The sequence below is a fragment of the Myiozetetes cayanensis genome, unplaced genomic scaffold, assembly GCF_022539395.1.
Source record: "Myiozetetes cayanensis isolate MyiCay16 unplaced genomic scaffold, myiCay2020 scf3, whole genome shotgun sequence".
Lineage (NCBI taxonomy): Eukaryota > Metazoa > Chordata > Aves > Passeriformes > Tyrannidae > Myiozetetes > Myiozetetes cayanensis.
The window spans coordinates 33,196,404-33,217,764 of NW_026087521.1; the positions used below are offsets into that span (position 1 = coordinate 33,196,404).

At 40.0% G+C, this 21,361-nt stretch overlaps 1 protein-coding gene across 3 annotated transcripts in view; it reads left to right on the forward strand.

Moving 5' to 3' along the window:
- The window catches only part of SRGAP1 (SLIT-ROBO Rho GTPase activating protein 1), a 139,738-nt gene that overhangs the window by 56,863 nt on the left and 61,514 nt on the right, over positions 1-21,361 (forward strand). For all 3 annotated transcript variants that reach the window (XR_007629948.1, XM_050324027.1, XM_050324028.1), the window contains exons 2-3: positions 13,463-13,658; positions 16,227-16,389. Coding sequence is in view for 2 of the 3 variants with exons in the window: in XM_050324027.1 (XP_050179984.1) it covers positions 13,463-13,658; positions 16,227-16,389 (359 nt within the window). In the remaining variant the exon portion in view is untranslated. The remainder of the gene's footprint in view (positions 1-13,462; positions 13,659-16,226; positions 16,390-21,361) is intronic.

The window sequence follows — 21,361 nt, forward strand, 5'->3', positions numbered from 1 at the left end:
ACTGAGGCGGGTGAAAATGAGTGACACTCTTGATAGGACAGCAATGAGAAGGCTTTTTTTTTTGAGAGGAAGGATCTTTTTTGGAAGTTTTGAGTGTTTCCTACCCTGAAATTGAAATCTGGTACTTTTCTATGAAAATGCAGTTTTTGTGTCTAGCCTTAATGGTGATTCAAGAAACAAGTAATTTTCCAGAAGAGTTAAAATGTTGCAGATGTACTTCTCCCGCAAAGGATGAGAGAGAGGTCTCCAGTTGCCATCTCCTCATGTTGCTTCCCTCAGAGACTACACTACTTCTGGGTGGCTTTTTTGCTCCCTCTGTGGAGCTCAAACAGCTTGTTTGGCTTGAATGTGAACTGCTTGTAGGTCTGCTGGAAAACTTTTTCCTAGGAACCTGGCTTACAACCAGCTTTTTCTGTTCAGGCTACTGGCTTTTCTGATCTGAATCTCTCCATCAAGAGTGCTGTGTACCTGTGTGGTTAGGGGACTCTCTCTATGGAAAGCGAGAAAAGCTTGTTGGCTCAGTGGGAAAAGGAGGCTGAGCTCAACAGCCTATCTGAATGTCATGTGCAGTGATACTTCAGATCAAGGGAGGCTTTTGCCAACTCCTGTCTCTCAAGCAATCTTGTAAATGGATCGAGGGGGAAAAATATTCCAAGTTATAACTTCTCATTAGACCTCTATTATATTTACAAGCAGTTTCAGCGTGATTGACACAGTTTTGGGCAGGATTGTTTGTTCTCCAAGCAAATTCACTGTTGTTCGGAAGTTAAGAGAGGAGGTTTGTGGTGAGTTTAACTGGGCTCATCTGCAGCAGGATCTGGGTATTACAGTTCTGTTGAGTTTTCTGACAAGCCTTTCTTCACATCTGAAGTTCTTTATTTTCTCAAAATTTGACCTCATTGGTCAAAACCAGTGCTAATTTAGGGTTAAACTGGGTCTTTCAGGCAAGGAAAGACCCATGACCTGGAACACCATGTCAGAAAGACTTGACTTACAGAACACTTTAATACTTCTTTGCTTTTCATTCTAGGTAAAAAGTTCTTTTTTTTTTTTTTTCCCCTCCAATCAGCATTTTCTTCCTTCAAAGTAGATAAAAGCAAATGATACCCAAAACCCTTTCACAACATCTCCTGGCTATCTTACTCTTGTTCCTCATAACCTGAAAGTCTGTGTAAATAAGTAAAAATACATCTCCAAGCTTTTTGATTACACTACTTGTTTAAAATTTGTAACTTGCCTTTTGACTTCAGTCATTTGGACCTTGCTATTTGTACTAGGGTAGTGTTTAGAAATACAGTGTGACACCAGGATCATACAGTTTCCAGCCCTGCATGAAGGTGGAACAAAATTTACTGTAATAGTCTTGTACCATTCTGAGCAGTATTTGTGCACATGCTCCCAAACAGGTCATGGCATCTGTCAACTACAGACCACCATGGTTTCACCATTAGTATTTGATATGTGCTGTATTTCTGCCCACAGTCTCATCTGAGTTTAGCACTGAGTGGGCATCCAGTAAGTTGGATGTAGTAGCTGGTTATACATGATTGTCCTGAGGAAGGTGTGGTTAGTTGTGAAATGGTTGTTTTTGGATAGAGAAACCACAGAGGACGTCTTTCAGATAATACCCAATTTGGACATGAGTAATCTACAGTTTTAGACTGAGTTAGCCAGGATGACTTGAGCTTCGTGTGAATGTAGTCTTTGTTTCTTTGTTATGTTGACATGACAGAATTATGACAGATTACCACTAAAGTGACAAAGCAATAGATTAGCACTAAGATGAAAGTGTATACCCAGGTAGAGAGGACAGGACTGATGCTTCAGTAAACACTCTCTCTACTGACAGATTAGCTGCAACCAAAATGCAGGTTTTGCCAAAACTGGAAAGATTAAATGGTTTTTAATGGCTTTTTAACTGGTTTATCTGTATTTTTGTGCTCTTTAAAGTTTGTTGATAGATTTGAAATGGAACAGGAATAGAGTAAGTTGAGACAAAGGACTGCAGGTAACTTGAAACTGAAGGTCAGCTGGGTTTAAGTTATCTGTTGATAAGCTCAAGTAATTCTAATGGCTTGCCACTGTACAGTTTTCTTTTCCAGGAACTGCCCAAGTTTCTCCTTATCTCTCTACCTGGTTTTGTTTTATAAATATTTCTGGTGAGAGCTTCAGTAATTTACTTGATGCAGAAGTAGCAATTTGCTTGCCTAGAACACACTGGCATCTCTCTCTGATCCCCTTCTGCCTTTCCAGGAGATACTCTCCAGTTCTTTGGTTGCATCAGCCAATTTCAGGGAAAGGGGATATATTCTTGTCACTGGTTTGACCACTACACCCCTGGCTTCATCCAGGCTGAGTAGGTGTGCACTGCCCTCACCTTGTGATCAGTTAATCTTAGTTTCTGTTTCAACTCTTTTCCCAGTACTCCTTAGTGACTCTGACTCATCTTTGTTTTAAAAGAAAGGAGCACCCCTAAGGTAAACATTTGGAAATTTAGCACTATTGTAAAAACCAGTATCAAGAGTATTTAGAGTATTCCTGATGAAGAAAACCTAACTGAGGATGAAACCCCCTTTAGCAAATTCTCAGAAGCCTATGAAACTTGTATTGTTTGCTGGCATGTCTGGTTTGTCCTTCTGACTACCCTTGCTTTTTTCCCTGGTTGGTATCTGTGTTTACTGCATTTATTTTTCCAAAAAGTTTTCCAAGTATTTTGCTTATTTCTGGAGGATGGGCTACTTACAGGATGGAGATTACTGCATTGTAGATGTCCCATCTTTGATTTCTTCACTGAGTTGTGCACCACTTTCTGTGAATTACACATACTTTTTCCCAGAAAAAGGAATATTTCTGCAGGGTACCACTTTTGCCATCCACGTGCTATGGCTACTGATGTGGTTCTGAGAGCTAACACTTCATACTTACAAAAATCAAGATCCAATTTCAGTTTAGCCCTGCAAGGGGCCTAGGAGCTACAGATCCTGCTCTGCCCATGGCATCTCTTCTCCTTTACTCACTCCAGCCGGGTTTTTGCTAACAGGATGTCTACTTCCAAGTGGAGCTAGGATGAAAACATCGGCAATAATAGGATTTTTATGGCCTTATTTTATAAAGGAATACTGAACTACGTATTAGCTTGTGAAGCATTCATCCTTTGCCATTCAGTGAAGGTGCCTTAAGTGGCACGTCTGTTTCCTACAGCTGTTCTTGGTGTTTTTGCTTCTGTAGAGCAGCCATCAGAGCCCTGCTGGAAACCCTAACCACTCCCTGTGAGAGAAACGTTTGCAAAATAGACAAACCAGGGAATTAATATAGGAAGACAATGCAGATACTGGGTTCTACAAATCATGAATTTCAAATTTTGTTGGTTCTGAGAATTTATCTCATTAAAGAAACATGAGTGATTTTTTTCTTTTTTGTAAAACTTCTAACAGATTGAAGGCTGTTTCCAGGGAACAAGGAAATATGCAAATTATTTTAGCCCAAAAGTTCGTTTACTAGCAGATACTGTTCTTCATCTTACTGTTGAGTGAGTGAGCAACAGTTACCTACAGTCTCACAGGGGATATTTCTTTCTATTCCCATTAGCAGAAACCTCGTGTGCTGAGGGCTTTCTTCTCCTCCTACTGTAACAACTGAAGATCAGTTCAATTAAATGTGGTCCACAACTGAATTTATACTTCCTCGTAGCAGGAAGAATCTGCTCTGTGACACTGAAGGATTTGGTTTTTTCCCAGATGTGGAATTTGAGGCTCTGAGTAACTAGGTTCAAATTTGTCAGAAAACTTTCCTTTGAGGTAGGCATTTTATTTTCTCACTTAGAAATTGCACCTTTTACCAAATCAGATCAGTACATGTATTAAAATACATTCAAATACATCCATGTATTTGAAGCATGGAAGAATTTATATCATCTTATTAATTAGGTGCTATATAAGAACACCTGTCTGTTACTGCTACTCATTTGATAGTTATAATCAACCAGAATGGTGATTATCTTTTTATATTAGGACTCCCACAGATGAAAGAAGTTATCCCATCATTATAGGGGTTATTCTCTTATTAAATTATTAAAAAGACAAACTTCTACTGCTCCAGGTTTAGCATACAGACCTTTTTTGTCCCATTCCCAGAATGCAATGTTGTCCTGTTTCTCAAATCATCTATTTAGTCAAATTCAGTATTATTTGCTATGTGGAAATGAGATAAGACACTGAGATTTATTTTTTGATAATGTCATAGTCATACTCAGAAGACCAGTTATCCCACACTGGGACTTTTGCAGACTCAGGTCAAGTCTGCTAAAAAATCATGCAGATCAAGGTCCATCTGGTCTGACAGACATATTCCCCAGCAAAACTTGCATTTTTACAGTTAAATCTGAACAAGAAGTATGAAGTGTGATGATATGATTTAGTTCAAATATTTGCTGTGTGCTAGACTCCATGCTTCTGAATGAGGGAGGAGCTCTAATCCCCCACTGTCACAGGGATACCTCACCAATGCAGGGCAATAGAGACAGTCCCTGGTCCGTGCTGCTGGCGAGGAGGGTACTCATGGGCAGGGCCTAATGCTCTGCCCAGAAGTGTGACAGTAACCAAACCAGACTTCAGCTCTGGTGTGTTGCCCAAGCCACTGTCTTTGCCCCCTTGATTGGCTGGGGTCAACAGGACCTTAAGTAACTATGTGAATGTCCTCAGATGAGTAATTAGCATGGGATGTGGACGCAAAGTTTTAAAACTGGTGTTGAAGGCATCTCAGTGGCACAGCTGTTTGTCTCAGTGAAAAAGAGAAGCATGTAGATGAATCTGTTGCAGAAAAAAAATACAGATTTTTTTAAGAGGAAAAACACAAAGGTGCTCAATATATTAAATTTGTGGGGTTTAGGAGTTAAATGTGTCAAAGCTAAATGAGCAGTAGTGAAGGTGTTTTACTGTATGTTAGACAGATTAGACTGAAAAGGGAAGTGGGTAAAATCCTGACACACAGCACAGATTACAGTTTCCTTTTGGTCTTTAACTGGACTGTTATTTCACCTAGGGACTTAAAGAGCTGTCATTGAAAGTCATGGCTGGGTCAAATGCATGCTCTTATTTATGACATGCAGCAGGGTGTGTGTGTCCTAAAAACGTTTTCTTGACCTCTTAATGATGTGCCATGCATGGAGAAACATTTTCACAGGATGTAGGGAGGGCATTTTCTCTAGTTATTAATTCCTGAGTCTTATTGCAGTGATAGTCATCAACATACAGGACATGCCATATTTGATTGATGGCCTTCTTCTCGTCCTGCTGCTCACGAGTTCCTGCCTTGCACTGCTACCAGCATAACTCTTATCCTAAGAGCCATGTCACCTGCCAGAGGTTCAGAATAATTAAAGTTTTATCAAGAAAAGACACATCTCTCAACATTTAATTTTTAGAAAAAGCCTTCAGACATTTGTAAGCTGTCTACCTGTGATATTAAGAAGGAAGAAAGGATTTTATTGTGACAGAGCTTAACAAAATGAAACGGTGCTGGTCTGAATGCAGTCATGCAGTGTGGTCTAGGATGACCCTGCTTGAACAGGGAGGTTGGAGATGAGCCACTGTGGTTCCTTCCCACCTTACCCATCCTGTGATTCTGTACTCACATCTGTGTGATAGGGAGGTTTCTGCTTCTCTGGAGGTAAAAGATGTGTGCCAGTACTAAGCCTGGAGTCATTTCAGGGTAGTGTTGGTGGACAAGTGATGCATTGTCTGTTGCAGACTGGATACTGCTGCTATCCAGAAGCAGCTCCATCCTCAACCTTGCAGCATCTGAGGCAGGAACTTAACCTGATTTCACCCAGTTTACAAGTAAGGAAGTTAACTGTTTGGATTGTGACAAAATGGTTTTACTTTCCTCCTGGACATCCTGGTTGGGTTTTTGGTTTTTCTCGTAGAGTGCTCATGTCAATCCGGCATTCCAGACATTTTGCAAAGAATGATTTGGAGTAGAACCATGAGTCATTTTTCTGTTCTACTGGCAGATACCTCATTGGTGAGAAGATAAGAAAGATTTGGATATACTGAGTTTCTTTTTCATTTTCTCATGTGCCAAAAATTTAAACCTGCAAGGAAAGGCTCATGGTATCTTTCACAAGCATAAGAAAAAAAGGGATCTTCAGAAGCTTCAGAGTAAGTTTTTGCATAGGTCTTGACAGTTTAGATGCCCTAAATGGGTTTTTAGACACCTACTTCATGATCACCTGTCTGCATGGCAGACAGAGATGTATGGACTCCCCCTCCTTTTATTTCCTATGTCAGGCTACAGACCTATGCCATGAACACCACAGTTGGGGTAATTTCTGCTTTCTTTTGTTCTTACATATGTTCTGGAGCTTATTTGTTGTGTGCTGGTGGTTTGCAGAGCTGATTTGCTCATCTAGAGGTCATGCTGTCGTATCTGCTCCAGCAACAGGAGGAGAGAGCTGCGTCACGCTGATTGAAGACCTTACATCAGACCATTGAGGCAGAGAAGGCATCTTGCCCTTTTCTCTCTGTTCTTCTGGTTAGTGCTCTTCTGAGATGAGCTGAGGTTTTACTGTTGGGCAAAACAAAGTTCCCTCTCCTCTGAGGGACAGAAGTTTAGAGTCCCAGCTCCTGTGACCCCAGGGACAGAGTATGCAGTGCTCAATGTTTGGTAGGACATAGTGCCAGCACTTAGTTATGTGTGCAAAGGAGCAGTTGCCGCAGAAGCAGTGGCACTCAAAATGTGGTGCAGGCAGACTGCCTTCTTAAATCCGTGGTCGCTTGGCAGTAGCGCCGTGGCAAAAGTGTCGTGCCAAGTCATGAGCTGGCGCACTGCCCTCCATTTAGACTCCGACTGTAGGCAGCCAAGTGACCAGCAGCTGTGGCTGTGAATAGCAGGAGGGCATTAGTCCAAGAACAACAAGAAGAAAAGTTTCTTCAGCTACATCTAGAGGTTTTCTTGGCTATTCCAGACATGTCTTCCCATTTCAAAGAGTGCTGGAAGGTGGAAGGTGCCCTAATGCAGCTGTCCCTGTTGAATCCTGTCCACAGGGATCCCCCAGTTACAGATTTTGTTTGGGAATATGTTGCTCAGTCTGTGACTGCGGTAGACAGGAGTGTGTTTGCTTGAAGGTGTAGAATGAAATTTGCAGCTGCAAGGAGAGCTTGTTGTTTCTGTGCTCTTTTTATTTCAGTATGACAACTGAAGTGATCTGTAAACAATTGTCTGCTTCCTGCAAATGGCTTCTACACCAGATTTCCTGCTAATGGCTGCACAAGGGCTGTTTTTATCTTAAAGCATGCCAAAGTGCTTGAATGAATGTGGTTTACAGTTTTTAAAGGGGTTGACAGATGTCAACAGGGGCTTCAGATTCCTGAACAGTCCTTCACATTCTGGGCATGATTCTCACTCCCCATCTATTTCTACGCTACTGCCTGAAGACATGTTCTGTCACAGGCAACCTCAACCACATACTCTAAAACCCCCAGACAAACAAAAAATCTGAAATTAATTCTCGGAGAAGTAGCACAAAGTCAAACATTAACTTTAGTGCTGGAATGTGCATTGTGGAGGTCACACTTTAAGTGAGGACATGTATAAAGCTGTATGCTCAATGTACTAAGTGAAATTGTCTGGAGTCAGGGTAGAACAAAGTCCATAAAAGCACTGCCATTGGAAGCTGAAGGGCATCACTGTCTCAGCAGCCACACTTCTTGCATGCTGAACACAGGGAAGTGATTTTCACTAGTCTGTCATAGAAGGTTAATGTTGTGGTACATGCTATTTAAGGCATTTCTGCAGCAACCTGTGAGATCCTCACCCCAGCATCTCTCATCATCTCTCAGCTGTCAATCTGATAAAATTTCCTGGCTTTTGAAGTGGATTTTCCTGCTTGTGGTCAAGGAAAATGGCATCAAGGACCTGGGAGAGAGCGTGAGCCAAACCCCTCTGACCACAGAGCTTCCTTCGCCATTTGTCATAGAAATACTCAAGAAACTTTCTAGCCATGGCTCTGAGAAATAAAGACTTGCTCAGCACTAGTACCTTTACGTTGTGTATCTCAGAGACAAGTATCGGCAGCTGGGTCTCAGCACCCTCCATGGTTCTCATACCTCTCATCATGTTTATCTTCTTATCTGTTGGGAGGAAGGATAATGTCCCTGGAAGATGGGGGAGCACTGATCTTAGGGATGACATGGCCTTAAGGACTACTAGCTGTGCACAGGAACACCTCCAGTGTCCTCTCAGTGATTCCTGATGCTGTTTCTCTGCTGGCAGCATCCCTGGTGGGCTGGACATAAGTGCTTTCCTGAAATGAAACCTAAACTGCAGATGTTGGCCAGCTGCATGCAGCTGGATCAAAGTTCTGCTCATCTTGGCAGAGAAGACAAAAGCAAGTCTTCATAAAGGCAATGGCTGGGATGAAATGGGAATGATCAGTCCCCCCATGCAGCACCCCAGCTTCTAGCAGCAGGCACAGGCATAAGCAATTGCCATTGCTAAATAACTGAGGCTCAATGAGAGGCATGTAAGACTCAAATGTCTTCAAGGAGGAACTGCAAGATGATTAATGCTCTAATAGCTGCTTAATTACGAATGCATGTCGGTCACCAGATGATATCTAGGCTGAATTTGAGGTCTGAATCTTTTCCTATGAAATATGATCTGGATATCATAAGCATGACAATGAGGGATATGTGTGTTGATAGCTCACTGGGGTAAAAAAACCTACTAAGTCTAATGGCTTGGAAATACAAAGTCTAAGATACCGTGTATTGTTTTAGTGCATTTGATAAGACATTTTTGAGTGGTTTAAACCTTTTTTTTCTTTTTTTTTTCTTTTTTTTTTTTTTTTGGTGAAGGAGATATTTGAAGAAAGATGGAAAGTGATGTGGCTTTGTCTGTTTACTTGAGCAGATAAAACCTGCAAATATAACTATGCTTTGTGAGAGCTTCTTTGTACTCTCAAATAGTTCTTGAGTTACTTGCTTTTGTAATCTTTTGCAGAGTGAGGCCCTGAGGCTGTTTGTATTATTACAGTAATACTACTGGATTAATGTGTCTGCATAGTTTGTATACTGTAATCATGACTTAAATATAACTCCTTGCCAGGCAGGGTGAGGCAGCAGGTGGGAGGCTTGCAGTGAAGCCGAGAGGGTGACCAGAGAGACACATCCAGCTCTGGCTGTTCCAGAGCTTTCAGCAAACACCAAAACCCATGCCAGGGCTGCTTTGCAAGCACAAAAGTTAGTTCCGCTTAAATGGGAGCTCAGGGTGACAGGGCTGCAACAGCTCATGCTGGGGCTCAGGCAGGAAGCATTTTGCAGCAGGCAAGCACCATGAAGCGTTCATTAGAGTTGCTTTGCTCAGGAGTTGGTAATGGGAGTTTGTGGTGGTCTGAAAGGTCTCCAAGGTGTAAAAGACTAGGCATACCCTAGTGCAGCACGGCCAGAACACTGCAGTACCGCAGGGTAGGGGTGCGGGTGGGCCTTGCAGTGGGGAGTTCTGCAGTGGGGTGGCAGTTTGCATACCAGGGCTTGGTCTGTCAATGGATTAGTTTGGTTAATACTGTGTGCATTTACAAGTTGTGCTGTTGTTGAGGTCAGGAGGGGTTCTCCTGTGACTTTTTGAAATGCTTGATGGAGCTTTTGTGTGTGTGGAAGTGAAAGTGAAGAGCTTTGTTCCATGTGGGTGTGTACCCAGCATCATCGTATGTCATATGGTAATGTATCTCCCCACGGGTTCCTTCAGGTGAGGCACTAGCCTATAAGTAGTTACAGATATATCTTCTCCAGGGTAATAGTGCATTACTGCAGTGCTATGTAAGTCATTATTTGTGATACTGTACTGTGTGCAAAGAGGTAACCTAATTTCTGGTTACGATTTGGGTGATGTCTATAGTTCAGCTTCATCCACCCTGACTGAACTTTCAAAACAGCTATGATCTTCTCTCATTTTGCTTTCCTTGGTGCATGGATTTAACCTCCTGTCAGAAGAAAATAAAGATTTGTTGAAAGGTTAGAGTTACATCTCCTTGAAGAAGTTTCTTGGCACAAACAAAACTTAATTTAACACTTAATGCAGTAATTCTCAAGATGGAGTAAATGAGGGCATAACTGAAGTAATTTTTAACATGAAAATCTTTATCTAAAACTTTACTCGGAGTTTATTGATTTAATTGCTTTCTTGCTTTGATTGTGTGTGCAAATCTTGGGCAAAGGGTATGAGTGGACTTTCTCCACTTGATGTGATTTCACTCTGTTCAAGGTGCAGTATAAATGGATGGGATTCCTTTTGAGCCAGCCCCTGGCTAGAAAACCAGTTGAGTATGACTCAAAGCTGCTAAGAGGATGAAGGAGAAGGTGTTAACTCATCCATGGTTTAAATGGGCCTGTTCCTGGCACAAAATAGCCTGGCAATTTTACATCAACCACCCCGCAGAGCATAACAGGACAATGTCATTGTCCATTACAGCTGATACGAATTCAATTTTGAATTTAAATGTGCCAGCAAAATAGAATAAAGACAGGCACCCTTCTGTTGCCTGCTGCACCCGTCTCTGTATCTATGGAGTTCGGAGTCTACTGGTTTATAACTTGGTACATTCTTGTATTGGGTATTTGTTTCTTTGAATACAGTGCAGCAATTTTCCATGCCACTCTTTGTAGCCCTAGAGAAATCACGCATGTGAACTTGCTAAAGAAGGTAGCATTGCCTCGATGCATTTTGCAATAGCAGTAGGTAATGGGTAAGTCTGTGTTAGACAGGAGCACTTGGACAGTTGTGATTTTGTCATACACAGCCGCTCATGCTGCCTGGATGTTTTGCCAGTGTTTGTTGGGGGGTTTTGATAGTTGCTGGGTTTTTTTAAATCCACAGCTCTCTCATCAGAAAATGGAAATCACAACGTTTGTTAATCTGATTTCTTATTTGTTGCCATCTCCTCAGCCTGCCAGTATGGCATTGCACATTATTAGTAAAAGAAAAATTAGAAAGTGTAATAGCAGAATGACCTGAAAGACTAGAAGAACTGCTATTGAAGTCACTTCTGGACTGACTGTAGTTAGCTGGCGTGAGTGGGACGTACATCTCCCTTTCTCTCCTCCAGCAGGAGGCCAGAGGCTCAGCCTTTTGGAACCAACATGTTCTTCATCTTTGAGATTCAAATAGGCAAAAATTTTAAATTCTCTTTCATAAAACTGCAGTCTCCTTATACCCCAATTTACCACCTTATTCAGAGCTTGTACATCTCTATCAGCTTTCAGAGATTGTGCTTCAAGTCTGTTTTCTAATGCACAACTTTGAAGGAAGCCACTATTGTCCACTGGAAATCCTGACAGCATCAAAAACCTAATGCAGTTTCTCATATTTTATCTGTTGTCTGTTGTTCATTGTTTCTTGTATTTCTGTTCATATATTCCTGTTTCTAAAATCTTTCTCATTCCTGTTGCTATGGTAAAAGCCTACCTAAAAAAGAAGAATTATAGCAGCAAGATACACTGACCTACAAAATAATCAGAACATAGTTGTTCCATATAGAGCTCTGCTTTTGATGTAACTGCTAGAAAATCTGTAGTGGGAAAGGGAGATGGCCAAAGTATAGGGACCATGTACATAGATCTTAGTAAAAACTCCAGCTTATGGACAAAATTGCTGCTTTTCATTAGTGAATCTGTACAATTGGTTTCCTATACACAGGAATTTTCCCTGATTGCAATATTAGCAGTAGTAGACACCCAAAAAAGAGGTATTGAGTTTTTGTTTCTGTTGTTAACCTTCCAGCTCCAATGTCATTTCCTCCTCCCTGTGGAAGAATGTCATTGATACAGTGTTGTATTACAGTGGCTCATCCTTGCTGGAGGCATGGTTTCTCTTCCAACAAACTGATTTGAAATGAAGTGAAAACCAAACCTGAATTTTTTGGTTCACCTCCCAGACTATAAAAATGGATGGTCTCATTAATGATTAACACAGCAGCTGGTAGCTCAAAGGAAGCCTAGAAGAAAATACTGCAGTGTCTCTCTCGTCCAGTAAATATATTGGCTGAACACTTTTCTGTGCTCATACTACCTTATTTTGGTATACACATTTGAATCCTAGCAGGGCAGATCTCTGTCTTCATACCTGTTTTAAGATCAGTAAGGATACATTACATCCTAGTTTCATCAGATCAGTGTTATTACTACTTACTGGTATCACTACTTACTGGTTTGCAGTTCCATATGATGTTAGCATGATTTCTAGAACACTCTTCTATTTCAAACTGTGCTGTGAGCATCTAAGATTTCCAACATCTTCTAGCCCACAGCATGGTTTCATCATTAAGAATCAAGTAAAAGTTCACAACAATTTTTCATTTACTTGGACATCACTTTTGGTTGTTTTGCTATCAATAGGTCCTTGTTATAACATTAAACTGTTTAAAATATATACGTACATTATGGCCACAGAATGTTTACTCCCATGTTTACTCCACAGTATTGGATTCTACTGTTCCTGGGCAGCTGACAAAACTGCAAAGAACCCTAAAGAACTGGAGAAATGTTTCTAGACTAAGTGTTCTCAAAATTATCACTCAGGAAATAAAAGTGTTAAAAAAATACCAACCAAAATAAAAAATAACAAAAATAAAACCTCAAAATAAAACCCGTACCACATAGTAATTGTGCATTTGGCAAACAGTGATAAGAAATCTGGAGGCTTTTCCCTGTTACTCCAGCAGAAAACTGTGAGCATATATTCTGTTCTAAATTATCTGATTTTTTTTTAATGTGAAAAAATATACCATGGTCTCTGGGATCTTGTGCAAATTTTCAAATAGTTATCTTCAAATATAAGTACACTTTTTCCTCTGTATTTGCTGTAAAATATTGGTGATTGCATGCATACTGTATAGGTTCCCTCCCTGGCAGAGATGGAGCAGATATACAAGCTCACCAGTGCAGAGTTACAGTAAATAATGGCTCCAGAGTTTATCATGGGGTTGATTCCATAGTGTGCCTGATCATACCAACAAGCATGGTCCACCTGGCAGTCAGCAGGCCGATCCTAGCCCAAACAGTGCATGTTTATCCTGCCATTTGTCAGGGCAGCATAAGGAGCTGCTGTTCAAATGGTTGCACACCACCTCCTGCAAGGAGATCACTCCCAGCTGATTGTTGACTAGTGCCAGAGGCCAGGAAGAAGATGGAAAGTGGAGCTGGTCTTCTGCTCACCTGGGCCCAGCAGAGTGCTGAGCCCCTGCCATAGCTGTTTGTGAGACAGACAGCAGGTGGAGGATTCTGGGCTTAAGCATGTGTGGCAGAAGTGAGAGCTGCCACTGGTGCATTCCACCACAGGACCTGAAATCCATGTCCAGCTGGTATAGCTGTGAGGCTTAAGTGTGCTGGAGTGTTTGTCATTGTGGTTGGTAACTCTCGATTCTCATTTGCTTTCTCTGACCTGAACGGTTCTGTGTTCCTTTCGTTAGAGATCCGAGCTCAACTTGTTGAGCAGCAAAAATGCCTGGAGCAGCAGACTGAAATGAGAGTGCAACTTCTTCAGGATCTGCAGGATTTCTTCCGCAAGAAGTCAGAAATAGAGATGGAGTATTCCCGAAACCTGGAAAAACTGGCAGAGAGGTTCATGGCAAAAACAAGAAGTACAAAGGATCATCAGCAGTACAAGTAAGAGAGATTTGCTTCCCTGTCGCCCCCATGTTAGCTGTTGCTGCAGTGCTGCACCACTCTTTGCTTCTGCTGGTTTGGACTACTGCTAGGTTGAGCCCAGGTTCAAAGGCCTTTTTAAAATTCCCACCCCTGTTTAGCAGGGTAGCAGTTCTCACTGCAGTCGAAGGTAGATTAGTGCCTAAATACTGCTGTTGATTTGGCCCTTTGCTGTTATTCATCGAAGCTTCTGACAGGTGGCTTCAGTTTCTTAAAAGGTAAGTTGCACATATATTATCCCTAACCTACCATGTGGATTTTAGACCACCCAAAATACAGCCAATATCTAGAAGTGATGCAGAGCCCCAGAAGTGCTGGAAAGCTGTGTGCTGATCTGTACTGGAGTTGATAAGATTTTAAAGTGTCTGAATGAAGGTCAGTCAACATTACAACAAAAGAAGACAATTTCGACCAGAAAAGGCATTAAGGAAAAAAACTGTTTTGATTTGTTATTGCATGTGAACTTTGCTGCCTCTTGACCCCTCTGATTCATGGAAATTAAGATGATGTGAATTTTATGCCTTGCTTATGAATTAAAGTATCCCCCTTTCATGACACAGTATCTTTTGTGCAGAACAGAAGTGGTCAGGTACTATCTGGCTAAACCTGTATACGATATGTTTTCTGAAGTATTTCAAGTGCATTACTTGCTGACATAGTCTCATCTGGTTATTTTCCTGACTTGAGCTGATTACTGAAAGCATTTGTCTGGCCCTGTTACGCTTAGGGGTATAAAACCAATATTTTACTGATTGTAAAATTGAAAAATAAGTACCTTTTTGGACTGTTCACTCAGTGCTGTGCTAGAGATAGAGCTGTTGTTTCAGAACAAAAGTCTTTTCCAAATACATCTGGCAAAGGACAAGTTAATCCAGATACAGTTTGCACAGTTCAAAGAGCATTGACATGTATTTCTTAAAATTCATTTAAGTGACTCAGTGATTCTCTGAAATAGCCAACATGTGCATATGTCACCACTTCAGAGAGGGCCCTGGCTTCCATTCTGCTTGTGGCAAAATCTTTTTTCCTTGTGCATACAAACATCTTTACTTGTTCTTAAACGTGTTAAATCCAGACTGGCAGTTGTGCACTGGGATTATGACTGGAGTCCTGCCTTTGACTTTGTTCTGCAATTCTCTGCTTTGAGAAGAGGTTACTACAAAAATCACTTTAGCTGTTGGTCCCCAGAGCTGTTTCCACCATTCCCTCCAGAAGAATCAGGTCTGTGGAACTGGAATTGGGACATGCAGAAGCAATAAGCACCAAGTAACATCAGCATTGTCCTTCGGGAGTGCTCATGTTGGCTGACCTGGCTGATAAAACCCTGAAGCTCCTTGCTGTGATTAACACTGTTAAGATGTCCATCTCAAATTGAGGATGTTTCCTTAACTCACTTCTGATTGACAGCAAAGAAAGCACTAATGATTAAGAAAAGACTTTTGTCTGTTAAGTATTTGTTGTTGCTTTGATTCTGAGGGTGAGAGCTAAACATAGACAATTAGATAGGCATTAAAGGACATATTTCTAACAGTGAGAATAGCTAATTATTAGAACAATTTACCAAGAGTTGAAGGAGTTTCAGTTCATCACCACCTCTGCCTGTTTTATCTTCACGTGCTTGATAGTTTTGACTATAGGATAATCCCTACATAAGAAATAAAAAAAAGAGCAGCAAGTTTCTAGAGCAGTTAGTTGAAAGGCAAACTTGAGAATAAAATTTCAGTAAAATCATAAGACATTTTACAAATAGTTTTTTGTTGTCCGTGAAACAGTTGTTGAACTACCTGTATTTTTATTCTGCTTTGTGTAAAAGAAATGAGAAGTCATCTGTGATTTCACTTTTCACTATATGAAAGCTTGGAGTGAGCCTATATTGCAAAAAATCTGTCACAGGAATTCAGAACTGGATCACTGTGGAAAAAGTCCGGTCCTGCTGTTTGTCTTGTAATTGACCCATCTAGGGCCAACAGTAGCAGTGTGTTTATGAATGCTGATCACACAATATGGATACCTGTGACATTTTCTTCTACTTTTACAGCAGTTATACAAATCCAGTGTAGGGAAACAGCTATGTCTGCAGTTTTGCTCATGAAGGATTTGGGATGTACTTAGAGCCCTTCTCAAATCTTCATTCGCGAAGCCTAGCCACGATGGTGATTTCTAATGTCAAAAATTAATTACTGTTACTCTTTTGGCAGTTACCTTTATTGATTTTGAATATTTACATGGAGTCCATCTGTAAGCTTTGTGGCAAGATATTTTTATACTTTAAGGTGGCTTGCAGTGTTCTAAATTCTTATACTTTTTCTATATTTTTGTATCCATGCCTCATGAGACTTGTAGAATGCATTTTAAAAGTGATCTGAGGCTTGCCTAACCTGAGTTATTAAAAAAATTGATTGATTGACTGTTCAGAAGCAGCTATTTTTACATAACAAGTTATGACTGTAAATGTCAGTGAGATGTTTGTGTTAATAATGTAACTTTCTCATTTTTATACATAATACATGTGTGTATCTCCTTCCTTAGGAAAGACCAGAACCTCTTGTCACCAGTGAATTGCTGGTACTTACTCCTGAACCAAGTGAGAAGAGAAAGCAAAGACCATGCAACGTTGAGCGATATCTACCTGAACAACGTGATCATGAGATTCATGCAGATAAGTGAAGACTCCACCAGAATGTTCAAGAAGGTAATGCCTCTCCTGCAGTCCTCCATCCGGGCTTGTAAGATGCATGAGGGAGGCAAAAGTGTCCTAATAGGTAGCCTTTGAGGAGAAGATTCAGCACACATAGCATAAAATCTGTTTTAGCATACGTATAAATTCTTCATGACTGTTCTCACGAAGCAAATCCTTAGTGCTAAAATGCCTGGGACGTGCTGTGTATGCAGGTGACCTTAAGAGCTGAATCACAAATATCCAAAAGGCAGGGAAAAAAGCCTGTCCTTCTCTCAAAAGCACACTTGTCTACCCATGCAGAAACAAAACAGTTTTCGCTTAGGACTCCCAAAATAGTAATGCTGTATTAATGAATTATTTGTAAAAACAGTATTTCATTGTGAGTGAAACAGATTGAAGCCAAAGCAAGGTCTGCTGTGTAGTGCCTTGACATAAAGATGGTACCATATGCTGCAATTCTCCTAAAAGTGTTCCCTTTCCTTCCTAATATGTAAATATGAACATACACTTTTGATAACATAACTACTTCTATTAGATTATTAAAGCATTGTCTCTGTACATGTTTGTCCTTGACCATGCCTGTTATGTATTTTCATAACACATACAGTGTGTAAATCCCTCATACGCTAAGCAAGCACTCTAGGCAACCTTAGCTCGAGATCTACATAATGTATTTGCAGTCATTGTTGTTATAATATTCAGAAAGAAAAAACAGATTATAAATGCATATCCATTAGTCACAGTGGGATGCTGGTAGGCAAGTGTCATACAAAAGAGTTCAAAAAGAGTAATGGTTAAAAAACATAAAATATGTTACTAAATGATAGCAAAGGTACCGAGTTAAAGTTTTCAAATGAGGAAACTAGCTGAAGTTTATAGTTTCTCAATCAGTAGTAGTCTGTTCATATAATATGGCTGATACATATAACTTTAATTCACTAACCACTAAACTTAGTAATATGAAAGATTATTATAGAAGTTGAACAGTTGAATGGGAAAAGGGATTTGAACATATTGCACATATTGAAGTACTGTTTATGTAGAGAGATCTTAGAATTGCAAACCAGTGGAAATTTTTTTGGTATTGAATCTGGAATAGTTTTTCAATCACTTATGTCCTAGCTCAGAAATATCTTCTTCACTAGGTATGCATTATTACCTTAACCTGTTTGCTTTTGGTGTAGTTCAGTTCTTTGTCACTGGAAATCCAAGAGGATGAGACTTCACATTTTTCTTCTCAGTTGCAGCTGTTACTGGCTTTTTCCATCTTACTGGTGGTCATGTTTGTTCTCAAATGAAATTTTGCCGTGAAGTGAGCACAATATTTTCTAGGGGGATATAGTTTGAATTCTGTCTTGAGATTGGCTCCAGCTTGAATTGTAGTAGTGAAAAAATCAAACAATTTCCTCATTTTCTGGCCATGCTTAGCACTAGAGTATTGTTTTGTTCCCTCTCCTATGTGGGATATAGCAAAAGTCATAAGTCTATAGCAACCCCTTTCTCTACTCCTGTAAAAGGTGTGTGCAGTACCCAATGATGGACTATATGAAATGTCGTGATAGGTTGTCTGTGCCCCTTACCTTTTCCTGGTCTCACTCTCCATTCTTCCTCATTGTGGTTCTTCCTTTTGTGTGCATCTATACCTCTGTCTCAACATTTGGATTACTTTGGAGAAATGGTCCTCGTTGGTTCTACCTTACGTGTTCTGATGAGACAGGATATGTTGTATTCAGATACCTGATTGTACAAGGCTTTGCTGTCTAGTCTGGCCTACTTAACATGTAGATAGCCATTGTTTTTGTTCTCCCAGGAGCTATTTGTCATTCTTTTTTTCCAGGGGTCAGGAACTGGCATCTGTTTAAATGTACTAAATGTAGGAGAAAGATAGGATCTAGTTCAGAAATTTTGTAGCATTTTATATGACGACATTATGTCAGGTCTCATACTTTCAGATAGGCACTTAAGCTCTTCTTTGTTTTAGTTGCTGACATATAAAAGCAGTACATATTGCTGTTCATGCCTGGCGTTCATGCTGCACATAAATTTACAAAAATAAAGTAGCAGAGTTCAAACCTTGCATGCTTGTGTGTTTCTTCAGGCAGATGGGGTAGCTGGCCTCATGGGGACAATTAAAGAATAAAGTAATAAGGAAAAATGTCAAGCAGAAGGGAAAAGTATTATGCAGAACATTTCATACAGTGATTCAGTTACCCCAGCATTAATAATCAACTGTATAAACACATACCCACAAAATCCTTAAGCAGATTTGTATATTTATAATTTATAAACGTATTTTCTTTGGACAGAAATCTAAATGAGCCAAGATGAACATATCTTCCAATCTTTGCAGTTAAAGATGCTAGAGAAACACAATAAATATTTTAGTTCCATAATCTGCCTATTAACAAGGAATATGACTACCTGCTGCCTCTATTTGATGTTATAAAGACTGTGGCATACATAGAGATTTTTTGCATCATTTTCTTAAACATTTGAATGTTTAAAAGGATAGCAAAGCTGTTTGTTGCTATAGACTGGCAAATCTGGGACAAAATCTTGCTATGAGTTGGTTCTGTCAGTGTCACCACAGCTTATGAAAACTCCTCAAAAGAAGGGTTCTCACTTCCCCAAGGGACCAGTAGCAGACAAAAGCAATAGCAAACAGACAAAACGACAAAAGCAGTAGTCACAGAATATTTTCCCTAAATGATGTAACTGAAAGAAGCATTGTGTATGCTAAATACAGACACTAAAGAGTTCCAAGAAGAACTGAACTGACTCTTAAATTTTAGTTAAAATAAATGAAGGAGTAAAGTTTGAGTGCCAAATTATGTTCTAACAGAAATGGATGGAAAAATTCTAGCAGACTTCAATGAAAATGTATTAATGTGGAATAAAAGCTTAATTTTCTCAGCCATTGTTCTATAAATGTAAATCTCAATAAGATCAGTAGGACCGCTGATGTGCTGAAAGTTGAGCACGTACTGAAAAGGGGGGTTAGATTCACTTGTCTGTTGTGTGGCAGCAATCAGGGAGGAAAATACACTACTGTCTCTTAGTGCCTTGAACCGGATTAGTAGCATGTATAATATTTTTAGCAGGAATTTGGATGTGCTCTAACATTTTTATGTTCTTTGTTCTTCTGGTTAATAGGTGCTCATACATTCCTCTAGGACATAGTGAGTAAAGAAGCACCTCAGTGATTGTTTGTGAGGTTTTAATAGCCTGATTAGAGTTATCCCCTCAGCGCCAGGAAAATGAGTGCTGCATCTTACATTCTGTTGTTTGGCTACCCTGAGTACAGGCTCCTAGAGGAGCACACCATTCAGACATGCTGAACTACTGCAGGGAATAGGTAGCATAAAAAAGAAATAGGAGAGTCATTAACCACTGAAAATAAATGCACTTCTTATCTGGTGCTCTAACGCACTATATATTACACACTAAAAGCTGTATTGCTTGCCTCTCAAGTCAATATTTCTTAATCTTAAATGCTAATGTAAAATGTTTTGGTTCTTGAAAATTAATCCCTTTTATACTGCTAAGGTTAACCAAATTTCCTGATTTTTTTTGACATTTACAAAATCTTTCATCAGAAAAATGCAACAACTGACATGTTATCTGTCACTGCAGACACTCTCTGCAGGTTGGAGTCCACAGATGAACTGGTTGAAAGAATGATTCTTCTGTGATTGTATGGCATTGCTAGGCTGTCTCTTTTCAATTTTTACTCTTTTTTGCCGATCACCTCCCTCCTTCTCTTTTTGCTTCCCATTTTAAAGACTATTGTCCTTTTCTAAAGCATCTTCCTCTTTCTCTACACTGATCTATTCTGTTCGCTTTCAAATTAACCATTGATCACTGTGTTGCCCTGGAAAAGTCCATGTGTGCATGTTGGCCAGTAAATCCTGAGGGCTGGACTGCTTGTGTGTCAGTGCTGGACAAAGCTCTAAAGGAGCAAAGAGAAGAAATGGGCCCTACTAAATAGTGATCATTCACCAAATCCTCGACTCATCTGGTGTTTATTTGCACTAAGGTGTAACTGCATTAAGAGCAGAAGAGGAGGGTGCATTCTCCAGGGAACTGCTGTGTGCTTTGCTTACAACAAAATTTGCAAGGGATAAAGAGAAAACTGGTTTGGGGTTTTCTGTCTCACCTTCTCAAACTTTTGCACTACCAGGTTAAGGCATCCTGCCTTGGAATCACTGTCGCTATATTTAGGGCTTGACTTCTCACAGCCTCAAGATGGCTGTGACCAAACAGTTGAAAGGGATAAATTAATTGAAGCTAGAGTTCATCTACAATTTCCTCCCACACATGTATGCTTTCATCTTAATGTCAAACATCTTATTTGTATGTTTTACCCTTCTTTTTTCTAAAGTAATTTAAAAACCAGACTACTCATACTCAGCACTATAGAAGCAGCTATCCAAGAAAAAACAGGTGGCCTCTGGTTGGAGCTTTGAGGAGGTGTCTAAGCTGTGTTAGAGCTGTGCTGCTGACTTTTAAAGGCAGGGTGCCAATGTAAAGTAATGAAAAGCAATTTGGAATTTTTGCTAAAGCTTTTAGTGCATTTCCCTACAGCAGCTTGCAAATCTGCAGTCCTTTTCCAATTCTTCACAAGCAGTCTGTGTATTGTTAGTTATATGAAGTTTTGTCCTTAATATTAGATGAAAATAATCTGATATACTAAAAGAAATGGAAGTAGTAAGCCTTTTGTTCTAGACATTTCAGTAGTAATGCATACCTCATGAAGAATACCAGAGTTTGAAAAGTATAAGCAATAAGGAAAGTTTCATAGTAATTCTATGTAACTCGGCTTCAGAGCAACTACCTTAATGTTCCTTAGCTACTACAGCCCTTGGGAATACAAGAATTTCATTGAAGTGTTTTTTAGATTGTATTCCTAGCTTCTTGTTAGTGAAAAATCATCTTGTTTATAAGGATTGAGTGAATATTGCTAAGTGATATGGCAGGTGCCTTA